General features: G+C 49.4%; 1 protein-coding gene across 1 annotated transcript in view; it reads left to right on the top strand.

Annotated features, from left to right (window-relative positions):
- LOC107109946 (elongation factor 1-alpha 2) overlaps positions 1–13,645 on the top strand; it is a 38,777-nt gene extending 25,132 nt beyond the window's left edge. The window contains exons 4-7 of the mRNA XM_015410657.1: positions 1,300–1,450; positions 5,899–6,155; positions 11,649–11,883; positions 13,288–13,645. Of these exons, the coding sequence (XP_015266143.1) occupies positions 1,300–1,450; positions 5,899–6,155; positions 11,649–11,883; positions 13,288–13,415 (771 nt within the window). The 3' untranslated portion in view covers positions 13,416–13,645. The remainder of the gene's footprint in view (positions 1–1,299; positions 1,451–5,898; positions 6,156–11,648; positions 11,884–13,287) is intronic.
- The last annotated feature ends 4,440 nt before the right edge of the window (positions 13,646–18,085 follow it).

Here is an 18,085-nt window from a genome sequence, read left to right as displayed (position 1 = left end):
TGATAGGACTAGATGGACTATTTGGTCTGATCCAGCAGGGCTCTCCTTATGTTCTTATTAGGGGAAGGCCTTGGCCTCTCTGCCCTGTTGTTGGCCCTCCAGAGGAACTGATTGGCCACTGTGTGAGACAGGATGCTGGACTAGATGGACCACTGGTCTGATCCAGCAGGGCTCTTCTGATGTTCTTATGAAGGCCTTAGCCTCTGTACCCTGTTGTTGGCCCTCCAGAGGAACTGATTGGCCACTTTGTGAGACAGGATGCTGGACTAGATGGACCACTGGCCTGATCCAGCAGGGCTCTTCTTACTTTCTTATTAGGGGTAGTCCGTGGCCTTTATGCCCTGCTGTTGGCCCTCCAGAAGAACTGGTTGGCCACTGTGTGAGACGGGATGCTGGACTAGATGGACCACTGGTCTGATCCAGCAGGGCTCTTCTGATGTTCTTATGAAGGCCTCGGCCTCTCTGCCCTGTTGTTGGCCCTCCAGAGGAACTGGTTGGCCTCTGTGTGAGACAGGATGCTGGACCAGATGGACCAACAGTCTGATCCAGCAGGGATCTTCTTATGTTCTTAATGTGGGGGCAAACTGCAGCTGTTTGGGGCTGGGAATTGGCACATGAAAAGGAGAGTTGCCTCAGACATACCTCCTGCATTTGTGATCTGAGTTGGGGGATCCATCACAACTGCAACATACAAAGTAAAGATTTGAGTGAACTCTGAATGACAGCATATGTGGTGTTTTTTCTTTGGTTGACCTCTGAACTGAGTTGACCTTTCTGGCCCTCTGGGGGCTCCTCTGTCTGGAATCTGCTCTCTATGGTCTCTTGAGAGGCGGTCTGGCGTAGTGGCCAGTGTTCCCTCTAAGCAGTGTTCGCGTGAGCTAGCTCACAGTTTTTTAGCCTCCAGCTCACACATTTTTGTCTCAGCTCAGGAAGGATGGCTCCAAAGCAAACTGATTTATGCAGTAGCCAAGTCACCTGCTCACAACTGTAATGCCAGTTGCTCACAAAGTTGAATTTTTGCTCCCAAGAATCCGCAGCTTAGAGGGAAGATTGACTCGGCTCTGAGGGACCAGATTCAGCTCCCCACTCTGTCACGAAACTCCCTGGGTGACCTTGGGCTTGTTACTTTCTGTCAGCTTAACCTACCTCTCAGGGTCGTTGTGAGGATAAAGTGGGGAAGGGGGAATGGTGTAAGATATCCTGCGCTGGGAAGGGTAGAATAAAAATGTAGTATAGTCGTAAACCTTAATCCCTCAGCGATGCCTTTCCGCCTCACGCGTCCACCATTTTGTCTCACAGATGCCTTGGTTCAAAGGCTGGAAAGTGGAACGCAAGGAAGGGAACGCCAGCGGAGTGTCCCTGCTGGAAGCCCTGGATACCATCTTGCCCCCCACCCGCCCCACAGATAAGCCTCTGCGCCTGCCCCTTCAGGACGTTTACAAGATTGGAGGTGAGATGAAAACCTGGCCGACGTCTCTGTGGTTTCTGGGTGTAAATCGTCTTCTGTATCTAATTAAAGAATTTAATAAAATGTTTAGACAAAGTCCGTATTAGTAGAAAATAAGAAATTGTGTATTCATATATTTGCAACTTTTATACAATAGCGCAAGGTGGGGAAATGATATAGATTCAGATAATGTATGAGGCACTATGGCCCCGGCCACACGGAGAATTTGCCGCGCGAGAGGCACGGATGCTGGGCGGATTTTCGGGGGTCGATCACACCGCAACATCTGGGAAGCGTCGTGCACCCGTGGCCAACCCATGGCGTGCCGCCGAAGATGCGCAGTTAAGTGCGCGGACTCTAATCTGGGAGAACCGGGTTTGATTCCCCCCTCCTCCACCTGCACCTGGCTGGATGACCTTGGGCAAGCCGTAGTTTTGATGAGCTGTTCTTGAAAAAAGAGTTGTTTCTGTCAGAGCTCTCTCAGCCCCATCCACCTCACAGGGTGTCTGTTGTGGGGAGGGGGAAGGGAAGGGAGTTTGTAAACCGCTCTGAGACACCTTTGGGTAGTGAAGGGCAGGGTATAAATCCAATCTCTTCTTCTTATCTTCTAAAAAGTACCTGCAAAGATCTACTAGCAGATGGTTTGCCACGGGCTGCAGACGGGCTCGTTCGGTGTGATCGCGCTGGCGCGCGCCTATTCCCTCCGGCCGTCCTCTTTGCAGCGCGCGCCGAAGGACGAAACCCCGGTGCGCCACTGTCCCGCCTGATCCCATAATGGCGGATCAGAATGCGACGGCACAAATAGCCACGCCTCCCCCCACCACGCGTGTTTTGGCACATGTAGTTGGGGCCTATACTAGAGGAAAAGATCAACATGAAATGTTGTACCCCAATTTTATGTTTGGTTTTATTTTGAAAATAAAATGTATTCATTAAAAAAAAGAGTTAATTCAAATGAGGCACGTTTGAAGAGGTGTCTTAGAGCAAGAGCATCTTGCAAGAATCCGCCCCGAGGTGCAGAGTTGCCGCTGCAACGTTATGGAATGTTTGTAAACATTCTAACTGTGGCGGGAGTATACCTTTTTATACCTTTTGAATTATTGATCGCTCATCCTGCAGAGCTGCTGGCTCTGAGCGATTTACAGTTACACGAGTTTTCACAAGGGACTAACAATGTTTCATAGGGGGTAAGGGAGGACAACATATAATTCCTTAAATCGCACAGTTTTGCAGCCAACGGGGATTTAGTTCAGCTGTAAGCTTCAGGCGTGTTCCGGACGGCATTCACTTTTTCTAGATGACGTCAGTTCTTCCAGGACTGCTTTTGAGTCGTAGTGCCGCACTGCCACCGCCTGGCCGGATTGGCTCATCACAGGCTTCTTAATGCCGAAGAGGTCTTTTTTCCCAGGCTTCCGAGCTGGACCTTCCGTTCGCCGGCTAACACCTCCCCCACGGGGGTTTAGTGAGTAAGACAGCCAGAGCTCTGCATACTGTGTGATTTTGTGGCTGTCCTAGGCAAGCACGGAACTGGACATTCGGTGTTGAATTCCACATCTTCGGTGTCTCAGATTTCATTTTTACAGGCTGCGTTTTTAGCTGTTAAGGCTGAGAAGATAGACTTGAAAGTGTGGTTACGATACCTAGTAAAATGTCAGTAGCTGGACCACTATCTCCAGCACTCAGCAATGCTGAAGTCCTTGTTTCTTCCCCAAACCAGCAGAAACAAAACTACTTCGAATCTAGTAGCACCTTAGAGATTGACGGGTATTTCAGGGTATAAGCTTTTGAGAGTTGAAGGTCTCTGTGTCAGATACCGAAGGGACATAGGGAACTTTGACTATTCGTTGGTCCCTAAGGTGCTACTAGGGGCTGCGGTGGCTCAAGCAGTTAAGATGCTGAACTGCAGACCGGAAGGTTGGCAGTTCGGCAGTTCGAGACTCGAGTGCCGCATGACGGAGTGAGCTCCCATCTCTGGTCACAGCTCCTGCCCACCTAGCCGTTCAAAAGCAAGAAATTGCAAGTAGATACATAGGTACAGCTTCGATGGGAAGGTAACAGTGTTCTGTGCACCTCGGCGTCTAGTCATACCGACCACATGACCACGGAAACGTCTTCGGACAGCGCTGGCTCTTCGGCTTGGAAATGGAGATGAGCACCGCATCCCTAGAGTCTGATTCGACTGGCTTTTGAGCAAGGGAAACCTTTACCTTTACCTAAGGTGCTACTGGACACGAATTGCGCTTTTACACACACTAAACAGCACACTTTCAATCCACTTTCGATGCACTTTGCAACTGGATTTTACTGCGTGGAATGGGAAAAATCCACTTGCCGACGGTCGCCGACATGGATGGAAACTGCCTCCTTTAGCTTGTCTTGAAGCGCCTGAGCTGTTCTCCTGCAGAGCAACATGGCTTTTCGCTGAAACGGATACTCACAGTGGTCTGTTCCCAACAACACACTTAGCGGTGGCATACGCTTCGTTTATTGGAGCGGGCAGGCATAACCTGTTCATGGCACAGAAAGCAAAGTGTGCAATATTAGCAACAGACCTGCACTTTAGAGTGCAGTTGTGAGAATTTGAGGAGATCCCGGATACTAAACAGAAATCCTGCTTCTGCCCCAAGTATCTGATGCAGGGGGCTTTGACTCTAGAAAGCTAATCCCCTGTTAAGCCAGTTTGGTGTAGTGGTTAAGTGCGTGGACTCTAATCTGGGAGAACCAGGTTTGATTCCCCACTCCTCCACATGCAGCCAGCTTGGGTGACCTTGGGTCAGTCACAAGCTCTGGCACAGCTGTTCCCAAAAGAGCCGTTTGTGTCAGAGTTCTCTCCGCCCCACCCACCTCCCAGGGTGTCTGTTGTGGGGAGGGGAAGGGAAAGGAGTCTGTAAGCCGCTCTGAGACTCCTTTGGGTAGTGAAGGGCGGGGTATAAATCCAATCTCTTCTTCTTCTGAAAATCTGGTTGCTATTCAAGTGCTCGTCCTCCTCACATGGCATTGCGTGTAGAATAGCCAGGAGATCCTAATATTTTCAGAAGTTCTAGTTCTTTAGCATTATGCACCACCAGGTGGTGAGCTAGACTTGTTTTTAGGGGAAGAGACATTTCAGAGGTGGTTTGCCATTGCCTTTGGTTTCTCGTGTTTCATTGTTATATTGTTGTGTTGTAGTTCCATTTTTCAGCCATATAACTGAGGAAGAATGCTTTGAAACGTCTGGCATACCTAGGAAGGACGTTTTTGGCTGCAGAAGTTTCTTTGTGCTATGGGACATCCTCTGGCTTGTTTGCGGACTTTGAGGTCTTTTGGACACTAGTATACTGAAAGGATATAGAGGAGTCTCCTGTTGGATTCTTTTTCTACCATTGAATTGTCATACCTTCTCTTGTTAAATGTTTGTATTGCAACTTGTGCTTTTGAATTGTGACCACCAATTCTACTTTATTAATTGATTTACTATAATTATGTTGCAATAGACTGATGTCTATTGCTTTTTTAAAATATTTATTTTTTAAATTGTTTTACACAAATTTTACATATTATCTTTTAACCATGCATTTACATAGTAGTTTTTTCCCTCCCCCCTCCCCCCTATGCTATCCTATAAGCTTTAGTCCTATATTCCCAGCCACGGGCACAAAGTCCGAATCTTGCTCTGAATGTCTTTTCCTCCTTCTGTCGGTATCCATTCCAGGTTGGTCTTCCACTTCATCGTGATCTCCGTAGTCTTGTCTTTCCATGTGGCCTTACGTTCCAGCTTTTCGATTATGTCGGACTGTATGAGATCAAACAAATAATTATGCCAGATTTCTACTGTCCATTTATTTTTGTTCTTCCAGCCTAGAGCTATTACTGCTTTGCCTGCTAGTATCATGGCTTTAAACAAAGCTTGGCTCTCTTTGCTTATTGCTGGATTACCTACTATACTCATTAGCATTAAATTAAAGTTAATGTGTAATGATGCTTTACATGTCTTTTTTATAATTTGTAATATCTTTGTCCAGAATACTCTGACCTCTGGGCACTCCTACCACATATGGGAATACCATCCCTTCGATTGTTTACAATGCCAACATCTAGGACTCATACCTGGGAACATGTTTGCAATTTGTGCTGGTGTTTTATACCATTTAGTAAGAAATTTATGCTCCATTTCATTAAATTTAGACTGATGTCTATTGCTAGCTTGCGAAATCTGTGCATTTTTTGGATGGTCTACCCTTGCGGTTTGTATTTCTGTATATCACATACGCTCGAGGTCCCTATTGTTTGGCAGACTCGTTTTTAAGGCAAGAGACGTTTCAGAGGTGGTTTGCCCTTGCCTGCCTCTGCGTCACGCCCCTGGTGTTCCTGTGATACTACAAGGCAACTTGGCCGCTCCCCTGAAGCCATCTCAAGTCCCTCGGTGTATCTTACGTGGCTCTGCTCTGCTCCCCCCTTGCCGTCCTCTGCAGGTATCGGGACTGTCCCCGTGGGCCGCGTGGAGACCGGGATCCTGAGACCCGGGATGGTGGTGACCTTTGCCCCCGTCAACATCACCACAGAGGTCAAGTCGGTGGAGATGCACCACGAGGCCCTGAGCGAGGCCCTCCCCGGGGACAACGTTGGCTTCAACGTGAAGAACGTCTCCGTGAAGGACATCCGCCGCGGCAACGTCTGCGGGGACAGCAAGTCCGACCCGCCTCAAGAGGCCGCCCAGTTCACTTCTCAGGTCAGCAGGGCGTTGGCGGCAGCCATTTTGAAAAAGCGGCCTGTCCGGGGTAACGGTGGTCGTTTGAGCTGCATCTGGGAAAAACTGGGGGGAAGGGGGGGGGGACTCAACCCAGGGTATGACTATGAACCAAATAGGGCTAAGCTAAACCATATAGATGAAAAAGTACAAATATTTATTAAGGTGTACACGTGTTAAAACTTTCCTGATTAAAAATTGCTTTGTCTAAAATCAGACTGTAAAAGCTTGTCCACTTTACATACAAATGATGGGTAAAAACTTTACAACTGAAGACCAAACGTGTTTCGGCCCCTAAGGGCCTTCCTCAGTGGTCACTATTATCTATATATTCTAGACACACATTCAAAGACCTGTTACCTAATTTTAGTATCCATATAATTAAACCAGATGTTGTTTCCTTGTGAACTTATAATTGGACTCCTGGTATTAGTGATGGTCCATAGGTATAGCCTCATCACCACCACAACTTATTCTGGTAACAGCAATTTTGTAGGTCTGAATGTGCGTCCCTCCATCAAAGTGAAAATTCTATTTTCAGAAGGGGAAGATGCAGAGATGACATGACCCTTTAGTTTAATTTGGAGGCAGGCTTATTTTACCATGTTTTTACGCCCCTTCTTAGCATGGGCCCGCAAGAGACTTAACAAAAAACTTAGTTAAGAGTTAGGGTCGCCAACCTCCAGGTGGCGCCTGGAGATCTCCCCGAATTACAACTTATCTTCAGACTAGAGAGATCAGTTCCCCGGAGGAAGTGGCTGTTTCCTCTCTAATGGCACAGCACGGGATAGAGCAGGTAGAGAAAGAGGTACTTTTCTCCCTTTCTCACAATACAAGAACTCATGGGCACTCCATGAAACTGCAGAGCGGTCGGGTTAGAACGGATAAAAGGAAGTACTTCGTCACCCAAAGAGTGATTAACACTTGGAATTCACTGCCACAGGAAGTGGTGGCGGCTACAAGCATGGACGGCTTCAAAAGGGAATTAGATAAGCATATGGAGGCGAGGTCCATCAGTGGCTATTAGCCACAAGGTATAGATAGGGAGTCTGGGGCAAGTGATGCTCTGTCATCTTGGTGCTTGGGGGGGGGTCAACAGTGGGAGGGCTTCTAGTGTCCTGGCCCCACTGGTGGACCTCCTGGTGGCACCTGGTATTTTTGGCCACTGTGTGACACAGAGTGTTGGACTGGATGGGCCTTTGGCCTGATCCAACATTGGCATCTCTTATGTTCTTAGCTCTTCGCCTATAGGCTGTGAACGACCCATGCTGAACGGCAAAGCAGAATTCCACCCCCCTTTAATAATTATTTTACTTTCTAGAATTTATTTATTTGATCATACATACATTCTTTAGATTCTCCTTCTGCCTCTTATATTTGAACAAACCCAGAATAAATTTCACTGCTGGAAACAGCTGGATCAAAACCACCGAGCAAAAATTGGAGCTTTCTTACTAGCGGCATGTCTCGTATTGGGAACTAGCGGATCAGTCAGCTGTGTTCTTAATTGCTTATATCTTTAACAAAAGAATAAGACATGCTGCCTTGTTTCAATAGAACCCGTTCGACATCCACGTCAACGCTCGGAGTAGGGCTTTTGAGAATAGCACCTACTCAAATCATACGTACAATTGGACCCGACGTAGGCACGAATGCGGGTGGATTTAAAGGGTGTGATCAGACAACAACATCTGGGAAGCGCCCCGCAGCCGTCGGCAACCCGTTCTGCTCCGCTGCAAAAGCAGAGTTAAAAGACACCCAGGGGGAATCCGGTAGTAAACGGGTTGCGATGGGCCACAGACGGACTTTCCCGTGTCTGATCACTCCAGTGTGCTCTCATGCCGTCGGCAGGGCTATTTTTGGACAGGAACGCACAGGAACGGAGTTCCGGCTGGCTTCAGAGCTGGCCACGCCCACTACAGCCAAAACCTCTGCGTGCCTGGCTACAGAGGGAAGGCCTGGAGAGTGACACCACCACCCCCGGCAACTGTGAGGCAGACGGGCCGGGGGGGCCACTGGAAGGATCAGGGTAGCCTTTAAATGCCTCCCGTGACTTTCCCGGCCTGTCCAAGGGCTGGCTTGTCCAAGTGTCCTGCAGCTGCGGGGCGCCCGGGGAAGCCAAGGGAAGGCATGGGGGTGTGGCCTAATAGGCTAATGAGCTGTGCGGTCGGGGGTGTGGCCTAATATGCTAATGAGTTTCTGATATTGGGTGTGGCCTATTATGCTAATGAGTTCCCTGCTGGGGTTTTCCTACCAAAAAAGCCCTGGCCGTCGGGATGGTCTGATCAGGCCATCCCGACTCTGTGCCGTTGTCCCCCCCCTCGCAGTACGTGCATCATCGCAAACTCCACAGGGAGCCCTCAGTGCGGAGGTGCGGTTCATCGATTCCTCATTTAAGTGCATGAGAAACAAATGGCACACACACAAAAAATGACTCACCCGCAGTTGTGCCTGATCACAAACTGACGGGCTGCACCGGCAGCTTCAAAGGGAGGTGTGATTGTGCAACGGCGGGTCAAATTCCTCCGAAGGAAATAGCCTCTCTTCCCCCCAGTTTTATCTGCCGCATGTGACCACACCCTGAACCTGGCTAAAACGAGGGCTCTTCCATAAGCTGGGATGGCTAAGAAATCCATAGATGAGCAGCAATAATTTAAATATGTCAGGGCTATTTTTGGGCAGGAACGCACAGGAACGGAGTTCCGGCTGGCTCCCGAGTTGGCCACGCCCAGCAGGAACTCATTAGCATAATAGGCCACACCCAACAGCAGGAACTCATTAGGATTGGCTACATTAGGGGTGTGTGGCCTAACATGCAAAGGAGTTCCTGCTCCAAAAAAAGGCCCTGGGTTTTGACAACAAACAAGGTAAACAGAATAACAAGCAAAAGGTGGGTGTGGTTGGATGAGCACACTTCTGGTAACATGGGGGCGCGGCCTAATGTGCTAATAAGCTGTGCTGTCAGGGGTGTGGCCTAATACGCTAATGAGTTTCTGCTGTTAGGTGTGGCCTAATATGCTAATGAGTTTCTGCTGTTAGGTGTGGCCTGTTATGCTAATGAGTTCCTGCTGGGCTTTTTCTACAAACCCCCGTTTCTATGTGAAACGGGTATTCGTTATTGCGCAAAATCAATTGCGCGTGAGCGTTACAAGAAGATATTTCCCCAGAAACTCACTATTATTATAGTAAATATTTTTGCTAATATATCTTTTTGGACTCTTCGCCATTTTTGTCACGGTCGTTTCGATCGGACTTCAGTCTTCTCCCGTGATCTCTCACTTTTTGGCTGCTGCCTGGAGATTGGCAGTCCTATGAGGGACAGGGTCTTCACATTGTTGAATGTCGTGCTATTGTAACATTTCACTTCCTGGATTTTTCCAGGGCACAACGAGGTAATCCCAAGAGGGGAATGATTAAGCCATACTCAGCATGGTTGAGGATATATAACATAAGCAGGGCTATTTTTGGGCAGGAACGCACAGGAACGGAGTTCCGGCTGGCTCCCAAGTTGGCCACGCCCAGCAGGAACTCATTAGCATAATAGGCCACACCCAACAGCAGAAACTCATTAGGATTGGCTACATTAGGGGTGTGTGGCCTAACATGCAAAGGAGTTCCTGCTCCAAAAAAAGGCCCTGGGTTTTGACAACAAACAAGGTAAACAGAATAAGAAGCAAAAGGTGGGTGTGGTTGGATGAGCACACTTCTGGTAACATGGGGGCGCGGCCTAATGTGCTAATAAGCTGTGCTGTCAGGGGTGTGGCCTAATACGCTAATGAGTTTCTGCTGTTAGGTGTGGCCTAATATGCTAATGAGTTTCTGCTGTTAGGTGTGGCCTGTTATGCTAATGAGTTCCTGCTGGGCTTTTTCTACAAAAAGAGCCTTGAGCACAGTCATATCGTGTTGCCAACAGTCCTGGAGAAGAATGTCTTATCTCTTTAATTGAGGCTACAGGCGTGGAAACAGGCCGCTGAAGCTTTTCATGGCATGGAGGTCAATGGCACCACCAGCTTAACACCCCATTAAGCCTCTGACCCCCAAAAAGGGGGCTGGACATCTTTATTCTCCAGGACTGTTGGCAACCTTAATTGCTAAGCAGAGTTGCATCCGTCTGAGCCCACTGACTTTGGCGGGCCTGACTCTGCTTAGGAGCCCCCTGATTGTCCCCGTCAAAGGGTCCCCGACCTTTTTGAGCCAGAGGGCCCCTTGGGAATTCTGACACAGGGCGATGAGGAGCGCAGGGGACAAAAGTGATTTTTAAAGATGTCCTGGGAAACGTGAGAGAGAGAATAAAAGAAACACTTTGGTGGCCGCTCGTGCCTAAACAATGTTATTTTAATCCGTACAGCCGATTGGATCTCCAGTGACCAATCAGAAGCCCCCCTGCTGGGCAGTAGCCCCACCTGGCCACACCCACTTTCTAGAAAACACTTGGCCACCAGAAAAGATGTTTTTTTTGGGGGGGGCATCACGTTGCATGTGGGCATCACTGTTGGGGGGAAATGGTAGGCCCTGGATATATTACTAGCAGGGGTCATCTCGTAGAAAAAGAGGTGCAGGAGCTCATTAGCATAACTCATTAGCATAACTCGTTTGCATATGCCACACCCCCTGACATCATCGGAAGTGTGTCAGAAGGCACCACTGGACTGTTTTGGATGGCTAGCTATTGGGGGGGACGTGCACATCTGTCCTCGCAGAGGAGGGAGAGATTGTACCTGAATAAAACTTGGTCTCAAAGGTGCCACTGGACTGTTTTGGATTGCTTGATATGGGGGGAGGGATTCGCAGATCTGCTCTGACAGAGGAGGGAGAGCTTGTACCTGAAGGCGGGCGGGGGGGAGGGGGGCTCTGCAACTTACCTGGCTGCTTCTTGCTCCTTGTGGCCCGACTGAGGGCTGCTGGGAGCAGGGGGGCGGGGCTTGCTGCATGTGCCCGCCCCCTGGGCTCCTTACTGCTGGAGCTCTGCTCCTGTGCGCTCCTGCAGGAAATGACCCCTGATTACCACTGTTCCCTCTAAGCTGAGTTAGTGTGAGTTAGCTCACAGTTTTTTAGCCTCCGGCTGACACATTTTTTGTCTCGACTCAGGAAGGAGGGTTCCAGCGCAAACTAATTGATGCAGTAGCCGAATCGCTCGCTCACAGCTTTAATGCCAGCAGCTCACAAAGAAGAGTTCTTGCTCCCAAACTCCACAGCTTAGAGGGAGCATTGTACCAGTACTAAAAAACGTTTTTGTGTATAACATTGGGAGGGGGGAGGGTTGTCTTCCTTTCGAGTAAATACGAGATACCAGCCAACATCTTGTTTTTGTAAGGTTAGAGGCATCTGCTTTTCAATTGACTCCCACAAGAGGGCAGTGTTGCTTACGTATGTTGTGCTACCCACTCAGCTGCAGGAAGAATTCTACTGCAGTATCCTTCGGTCCTTCTAAAGATCTCCTCCTCTCTGACTTTTGTGTTGCTCTGTGCTCGTCAGGTGATCATCTTGAACCACCCTGGTCAGATCAGCGCCGGATACTCACCCGTCATCGACTGCCACACTGCCCACATCGCTTGCAAGTTTGCCGAGTTGAAGGAGAAGATCGACCGACGTTCCGGCAAGAAGCTGGAGGATAACCCCAAATCCTTGAAATCCGGGGATGCCGCAATTGTGGAGATGATCCCGGGCAAGCCCATGTGTGTGGAGAGCTTCTCCCAGTACCCACCCTTGGGTGAGAATTGCTGATTTTATATCATGTGCCTAACGAGACGGTGCCTTTGCCTAGACCCGACTGGCCTCGGGCTAGTGATGTTGGAAGCTAAGCAGGGTCGACCCTGGTTAGTACTTGGGTGGGAGACCACCACGGACGTCCAGGGTTGTCATACAGAGGCAGGCAATGTAAAACCAACTCTGTTTGTCTCTTGCCTTAAGAACATAAGAGAAGCCATGCTGGATCAGGCCAATGGCCCATCCAGTTGAACACTCTTGTGTCACACAGTGGCCAAAACCCAGGTGCCATCAGGAGGTCCACCAGTGGGAACAGACTTCCAGACGCCTTCCCACTGTTGCCCCCCAAGCACCGAGAATGCAGAACTTCACTGCCCTCAGATATGATGTTCTAATGAAGGCCTCGGACTCTATGCCTTGTGTTTGGCCCTCCAGAGGAACTGGTTGGCCACTGTGCGAGACAGGATGCTGGACTAGATGGACCACTGGTCTGATCCAGCGGGGCTCTTCTGATGTTCTTATGAAGGCCTTGGCCTCTATGCCCTGTTGTTGGACCTGGTTGGACCTCCAGAGGAACTGGTTGGCCACTGTGCGAGACAGGATGCTGGATTAGATGGACCACTGGTCTGATCCGGCGGCGCTCTTCTGATGTTCTTATGAAGGCCTCGGCCTCTCTGCCCTGTTGTTGGACCTGGTTGGACCTTCAGAGGAACTGGTTGGTCACTGTGTGAGACAGGATGCTGGACTAGATGGACCACTGGTCTGATCCATCGGCGCTCTTCTGATGTTCTTATGAAGGCCTTGGCCTCTATGCCCTATTGTTGGACCTGGTTGGACCTCCAGAGGAACTGGTTGGCCACTGTGTGAGGCAGGATGCTGGACTAGATGGACCACTGGCCTGATCCAGCAGCGCTCTTCAGATGTTCTTATGAAGGCCTTGGCCTCTATGCCTTGTTGTTGGCCCTCCAGAGGTACTGGTTGGCTGCTGTGTTAGACAGGATGCTGGACTAGATGGACCACTTGTCCAACCCAGCAGGGATCTTCTGATGTTCTTATGATGGCCTTGGCTTCTATGTCCTATTGTTGGTCCTCCAGGGGAACTGGTCAGCCACTGTGTGAGACAGAATACCGGACTAGATGGACCACTGGTCTGATCCAGCAGGGCTCTTCTGGTGTTCTTAGGAAGGCCTCGGCCTCTATGCCCTGCTGTTGGCCCTCCAGAGGAACTGGTTAGCCAGTGTGTGAGACAGGATGCTGGATGTTCTTCTGGTGTTCTTACGGCAGATTCATGTGCCCTGCAAGACTCCAGAACAGAAGGACAGGCTGCAGCTCTGCCCTGGCATCACTGCCAGTGTCGGTCTGCCAAAACCTGCCCTTCACTCTCTCCTCCGCTGTGCTCCCCCTGCAGGGCGCTTTGCCGTGCGCGACATGCGGCAGACCGTGGCGGTGGGCGTCATCAAGAACGTGGAGAAGAAGAGTGGGGGCGCCGGCAAGGTCACCAAGTCTGCACAGAAGGCGCAGAAGGCTGGGAAATGAATCGTAGGCGGCCCGTGCCTCGCCCAGAGAACATCCCCGCGACCAGGATGCCGCCACCTTCTCCCCGAGGCACACGTGTGCACATCCGCTTGTAAGAGTTTGTACGTCAACGACTGGATGCTCACCATTAAGGTCCAGTGGAAGTTCTTTAAAAGGAAAAGCATGTCCCAGCGTTCGTGAGGCTTTGTGTAAAATTTTACCAATAAAACCGGTACAACATCCACAGTGAAGACGTTTGGGAGTCTCCCTCTCTGTGTGTCTGAGCCTCAATGCCTCTGCGACGCACCTTTTCTCACTCACACAGAGCGTTCACTGCCTTCCTCAGCCTCTCGCCCACAGGTTCAGGGGTTTCACCAAGTTCAGGCTGGCACACATCACTACCCTTTCCCCGTCTTTTAAAATGTTATATTGAGCTGTGGACCATTTCACAGATCGGGTCCTCATAAGACATCGGCAGGTAGGGTAGCCCAGCCTCCTTTAATAATTGCCCCCTACTCAAACACTGCGGTGGCTCAAGTGGTCAAGACGCTGAACTGCAGGCTGTGGAAGGTCGGTAGTTCAGCGGTTCGAGACCCGAGCGTGTCGCATGACGGAGTGAGCTCCCGTCTCTAGTTCCAGCTCCTGCCAACCTAGCAGTTCGAAAGCAAGACATTGCAAGTAGATAAATAGGTACCACTTCGGTGGGAAGGTAACAGCGTTCCGTGCGCCTTGCTGTTTAGTCATGCCGGCCACATGACCACGGAAACGTCTTTGGACAGCGCTGGCTCTTTGGCTTTGAAACGGAGATGAGCACCGCAACCCTAGAGTTGGATTCGACTGGCTTTCGAGCAAGGGAACCTTTACCTTTTACTCAAACACTGCACAGAGCTATTGGAGTTGAGGGCTCAAACGCCGTTCACTCACTTGCTGCCACCATTTGTTCCTGTTAGGGGAGCGTCACTTGTTCTAGTACAGCCCCACTGCCCTCCAGGTCTATCTGGGAGAGAAAACCATTCACTCAAGGCTTTTTGCTAACAAAGCAGGCAGTTTTAGTGAGAACGATCACTCTGACGTAAGCAAGAACAGATCATACTGGCATACTGAACAAGATTTAAAGTCCTTCCTTTATAGGATAAAACAGGCAAAAGGTCAGGGTCTAGAATTCCGTAAGAAAGTTCACCAATTCCATTCTCAGACATAATACTCTTTTACCCCCCCCCCCTTTCAGAGTACACCCTGCATTCCTTCTAGGGAGAAAAGGAAAAGAAGCCTGTTACACATTTTTCGCAGGAGATAAGGACAGAACTGACCCTTGACTGAGATAAGGTTGCTTAGGGATCAGCAGGTCAAAGAACAGATTTTGGGTAGGGGCGGGAGGACAGAAACACACCTAAAATATAGTAGATCAACCTCAGGCTCATGAATTAAAATCATTGCAAGAATCTTAAATCTTTGCTTAACTCCTAATAGTGAAAAAAACCTTCCTGTCTGTCCGTCCGTCCATCTATCTATCCGAAGGTTTTTTTCACCTTCAGGAGTTCAGCAAAGATTTAAGATTCTTGCAACAATTTTGATTACACACACTCTCTGAGATCTTAACTTGTGGGGAGGGGTCTTTCCCTGAACCAACCAGCCCATAGGGTTAAACTAACAAGAAGTTAACTTTTATTTATGGTTTGAACATAGCACTGAAGAAAGACAGGTAGAGGTTAGAAAGTTTTGAATCGAACGTTTGCTCTGTTTCCCTGTTACCAAATTGACTTTTTTTCAGTCAGCTTTAAGCAGCTCTTCACCACAGCATCGCTCAGCCAGACACTCTCTCAGTTCCTTCATGACTGTCCTCAATTCGCCCGTCTCTCTCACTAACCAAGCCACCATGTGAACAATTATTTATTTATTTTATTTATTTTGAGCATTTTTACCCCGTCCTCCCCGCAAAGCGGGCTCAGGGCGGCTTACAGAGGGCACAAGCCCATATATAAAACTCAATAAAACAATAAAATCACAATATCGATTACAATAAAACATTAACAACAATAATAAAGTGCTTTCAATCAAGATGGTCTTGAGTGGTTATGAGTGGTTATTTTCCAACCAGCCCCATTGGGGTCTCGCTGTCCAGTTGATCTTTCATACCAATCAGATAATACTGTGACGGACTGGTCGGCTGCTCTTAGGGAGAGTCAGAACCTAACCTGTCTGTCACAATATCATGTGATTGTCTTAGATTCTTGCAGTTGTCCACATGGTGGTGGTGGTGGGGGAGCCTGTGGATCCTCCACAAGAATCCCCAATGTGGTGCCCCCTAACACCTCCTCTGGTGCCCACTGAGTGTTTTTAGAAAGTAGGTGGGGCCAGGTGGACCTTTTGCCCAGCTAGGCTTCTGATTGGCTATTGGAGATCCAATTGGCTGTGCAGATTTTTCAAAGCATTGCTTTCACTACAGGGCACGATCTTCACTGTGTGACTGAAGGAAAGCTGCAGCAGCCATTTTATGGCTGGTTCCTGCAACATCTTGACAAATAAAAAAGCAGATGGGTCACAGCAAAAAAACTACGACTAGCAAATACCGTGACAATATGCGCAGAATATATCAAGAAAATATATTTAAATAATTTTCAAATCAACTTTTTTCTACTTTTAGTTACTTATTAAGCAGACGGTTGTCCTAAAGAACTATGACAAAGAAGGTTTTTTAAAAACAATGCTAAGTACAAGCAAAACTTGCAACTCAAGTAACAGTTATGTGCATAAGTGCTTGGACGCATTGGTACAAATTTCTCAATGAAAAAAGTCCAAAGACTTGCTTAAACTTATAAAAATGGAACTATCAATGTTCAACTCAAAATTATTCTGATGAAGGTTCTGGATATTTTGTCTTCGTTTCGAAGTGTTCCTTCTTCGAAAGTAACAGTTCTCTCTTGCATAAAGCAATGAAATTATATATTATTCAATCCTTTGAGTGTAGGAATCTACATAGATGAGGTGCTGACATCTATATATCTAATTCCCAACATGCCCCCAGCGTGCGGATATCTAAATCCGCACATGGGGGGCAGGGAGATTTTCCTGTGTACTTGGGGCAATCCCCAGGTGTGCAGAAAAATATGAAGAGTTGAAAAAAGTATACGGGGGATATTTAAATCCCCCCAAAAGTAAAAGAGTCTTCCCTGCGCATGCGCAGAGAAAGCACTTACCAACAGGAACTGTGGCGGCACGGGCAGAGAAGCCTTGGTAACCGATGGTTGGGATCCATGGCCATTGCTGGGGGGGCCATTTCCATCATTGCTGCTGGCGGTGGGGGATAGAGAAGAGCCGCACAGGGCTCGCCGCCTTTGCTCTTCGCGGCCACGGTGGCTGTGGGGGGGGGGAACCTTGGAGGGCTGGTGGCTAGCTGCAGCCATTGCTGCTGTTGTGGGGTGGGGAAATCCTGGCGAGCCCAACAGACCGCATGCTGGGCTCACCTGCAGCCGCTGCTGCGTCTTCCTCTGCGCGGAGCTCCTGTGGCTTCAGCAGGCGAGCCCCCCGGGAGCCGCGGGGAATCCCTCCCCCCCCTCGCGAGTACCGCGGGTCCCGCTTCTTGTTCTAGTCTAAAGCCAAGTCAATCGGGATCACTTTGCAGACGATGAAGCACCTTGGGCCACTGACACGCTCTCCGCCAAACCTACCTCACAGGGTTGTTATGAGGATAAAACTGGAGGGGGGGAGAACAATGCAAACTGCTTTGAGACCCTCGGGGAGAAAGGGAGGGTAGAAATGAATTGCAATAAATAAAATACGAGACACTAACCTCAGACAGGCACGCCAATGGGAACAGAGAGGGAAGCCAGGGTCTGGGAGCAGCACAGCTGGCCTTTTGTCCCAAGCAGGGGTCATTTCGTAGAAAAAGAGGTGCAGGAGCTCATTAGCATAACTCATTAGCATAACTCAGACACCCTGTGAGGTGGGTGGGGTTGAGAGAGCTCTGACACAAACTGCTCTTTTTCAAGGACAGCTGTGCCAGAGCTTGTGACTGACCCAAGGTCACATCAGCAGGTGCAAGTGGAGGAGTGGGGAATCAAACCCGGTTCTCCCAGATTAGAGTCCGCTCACTTAACCACTACACCAAACTGGGTGTAGTGAAGGTGGGCCGGTGGGGGGGCTCTGCAATTTACCTGGCTGCTTCTTGCTCCTCGTGGACCGACTGAGGGCTGCTGGGAGCATGGGGCGGGGCTTCTTGCATGTGCCCGCCCTCTGGGCTACTGCCGGAGCGAGCTCCGCTCCTGTGCGCTCCCACAGGAAAAGACCCCTGGAAGCAAGAAGGACTCATTGACAGCTGTGTGCGAGGGTGGCTAGACATTAGGGCGAGGAGGGCCCTGCATTCGAATCCCCTCTCAGCCGTAAAGCTCACCGGCTGACCCTGAGCCAGTCACTGCTAGCTTGAGCCACCTTGACTGTTATGTCTGGACATGTTCTCGTGGCCCTTTTTCACACACCCAGGGAAATGCTGATCGTTACCTTGGGGTCAGGAAGCAATTGTTCTTCAGGCCATTTTGGCCAAGGACCCTGGAGGTTGTTTTGTCATCTTCTGGGCATGGAACAGGGGTCACTGGGGTGTGTGTGTGGGAGGGGAGGTATTTGCGAATTTCCTGCATTTTGCAGGGGGCTGGACTAGATGACCCTGGAGGTTCCTCCCAACTCTATCATTCTGT

The sequence above is a fragment of the Gekko japonicus genome, unplaced genomic scaffold (assembly GCF_001447785.1).
Source record: "Gekko japonicus isolate JY-2015 unplaced genomic scaffold, Gekko_japonicus_V1.1 scaffold4749, whole genome shotgun sequence".
Classification (NCBI taxonomy): domain Eukaryota; kingdom Metazoa; phylum Chordata; class Lepidosauria; order Squamata; family Gekkonidae; genus Gekko; species Gekko japonicus.
The sequence above is the reverse complement of the archived record's forward strand: the minus strand, read 5'-3'. Positions and strand labels throughout refer to the sequence as shown.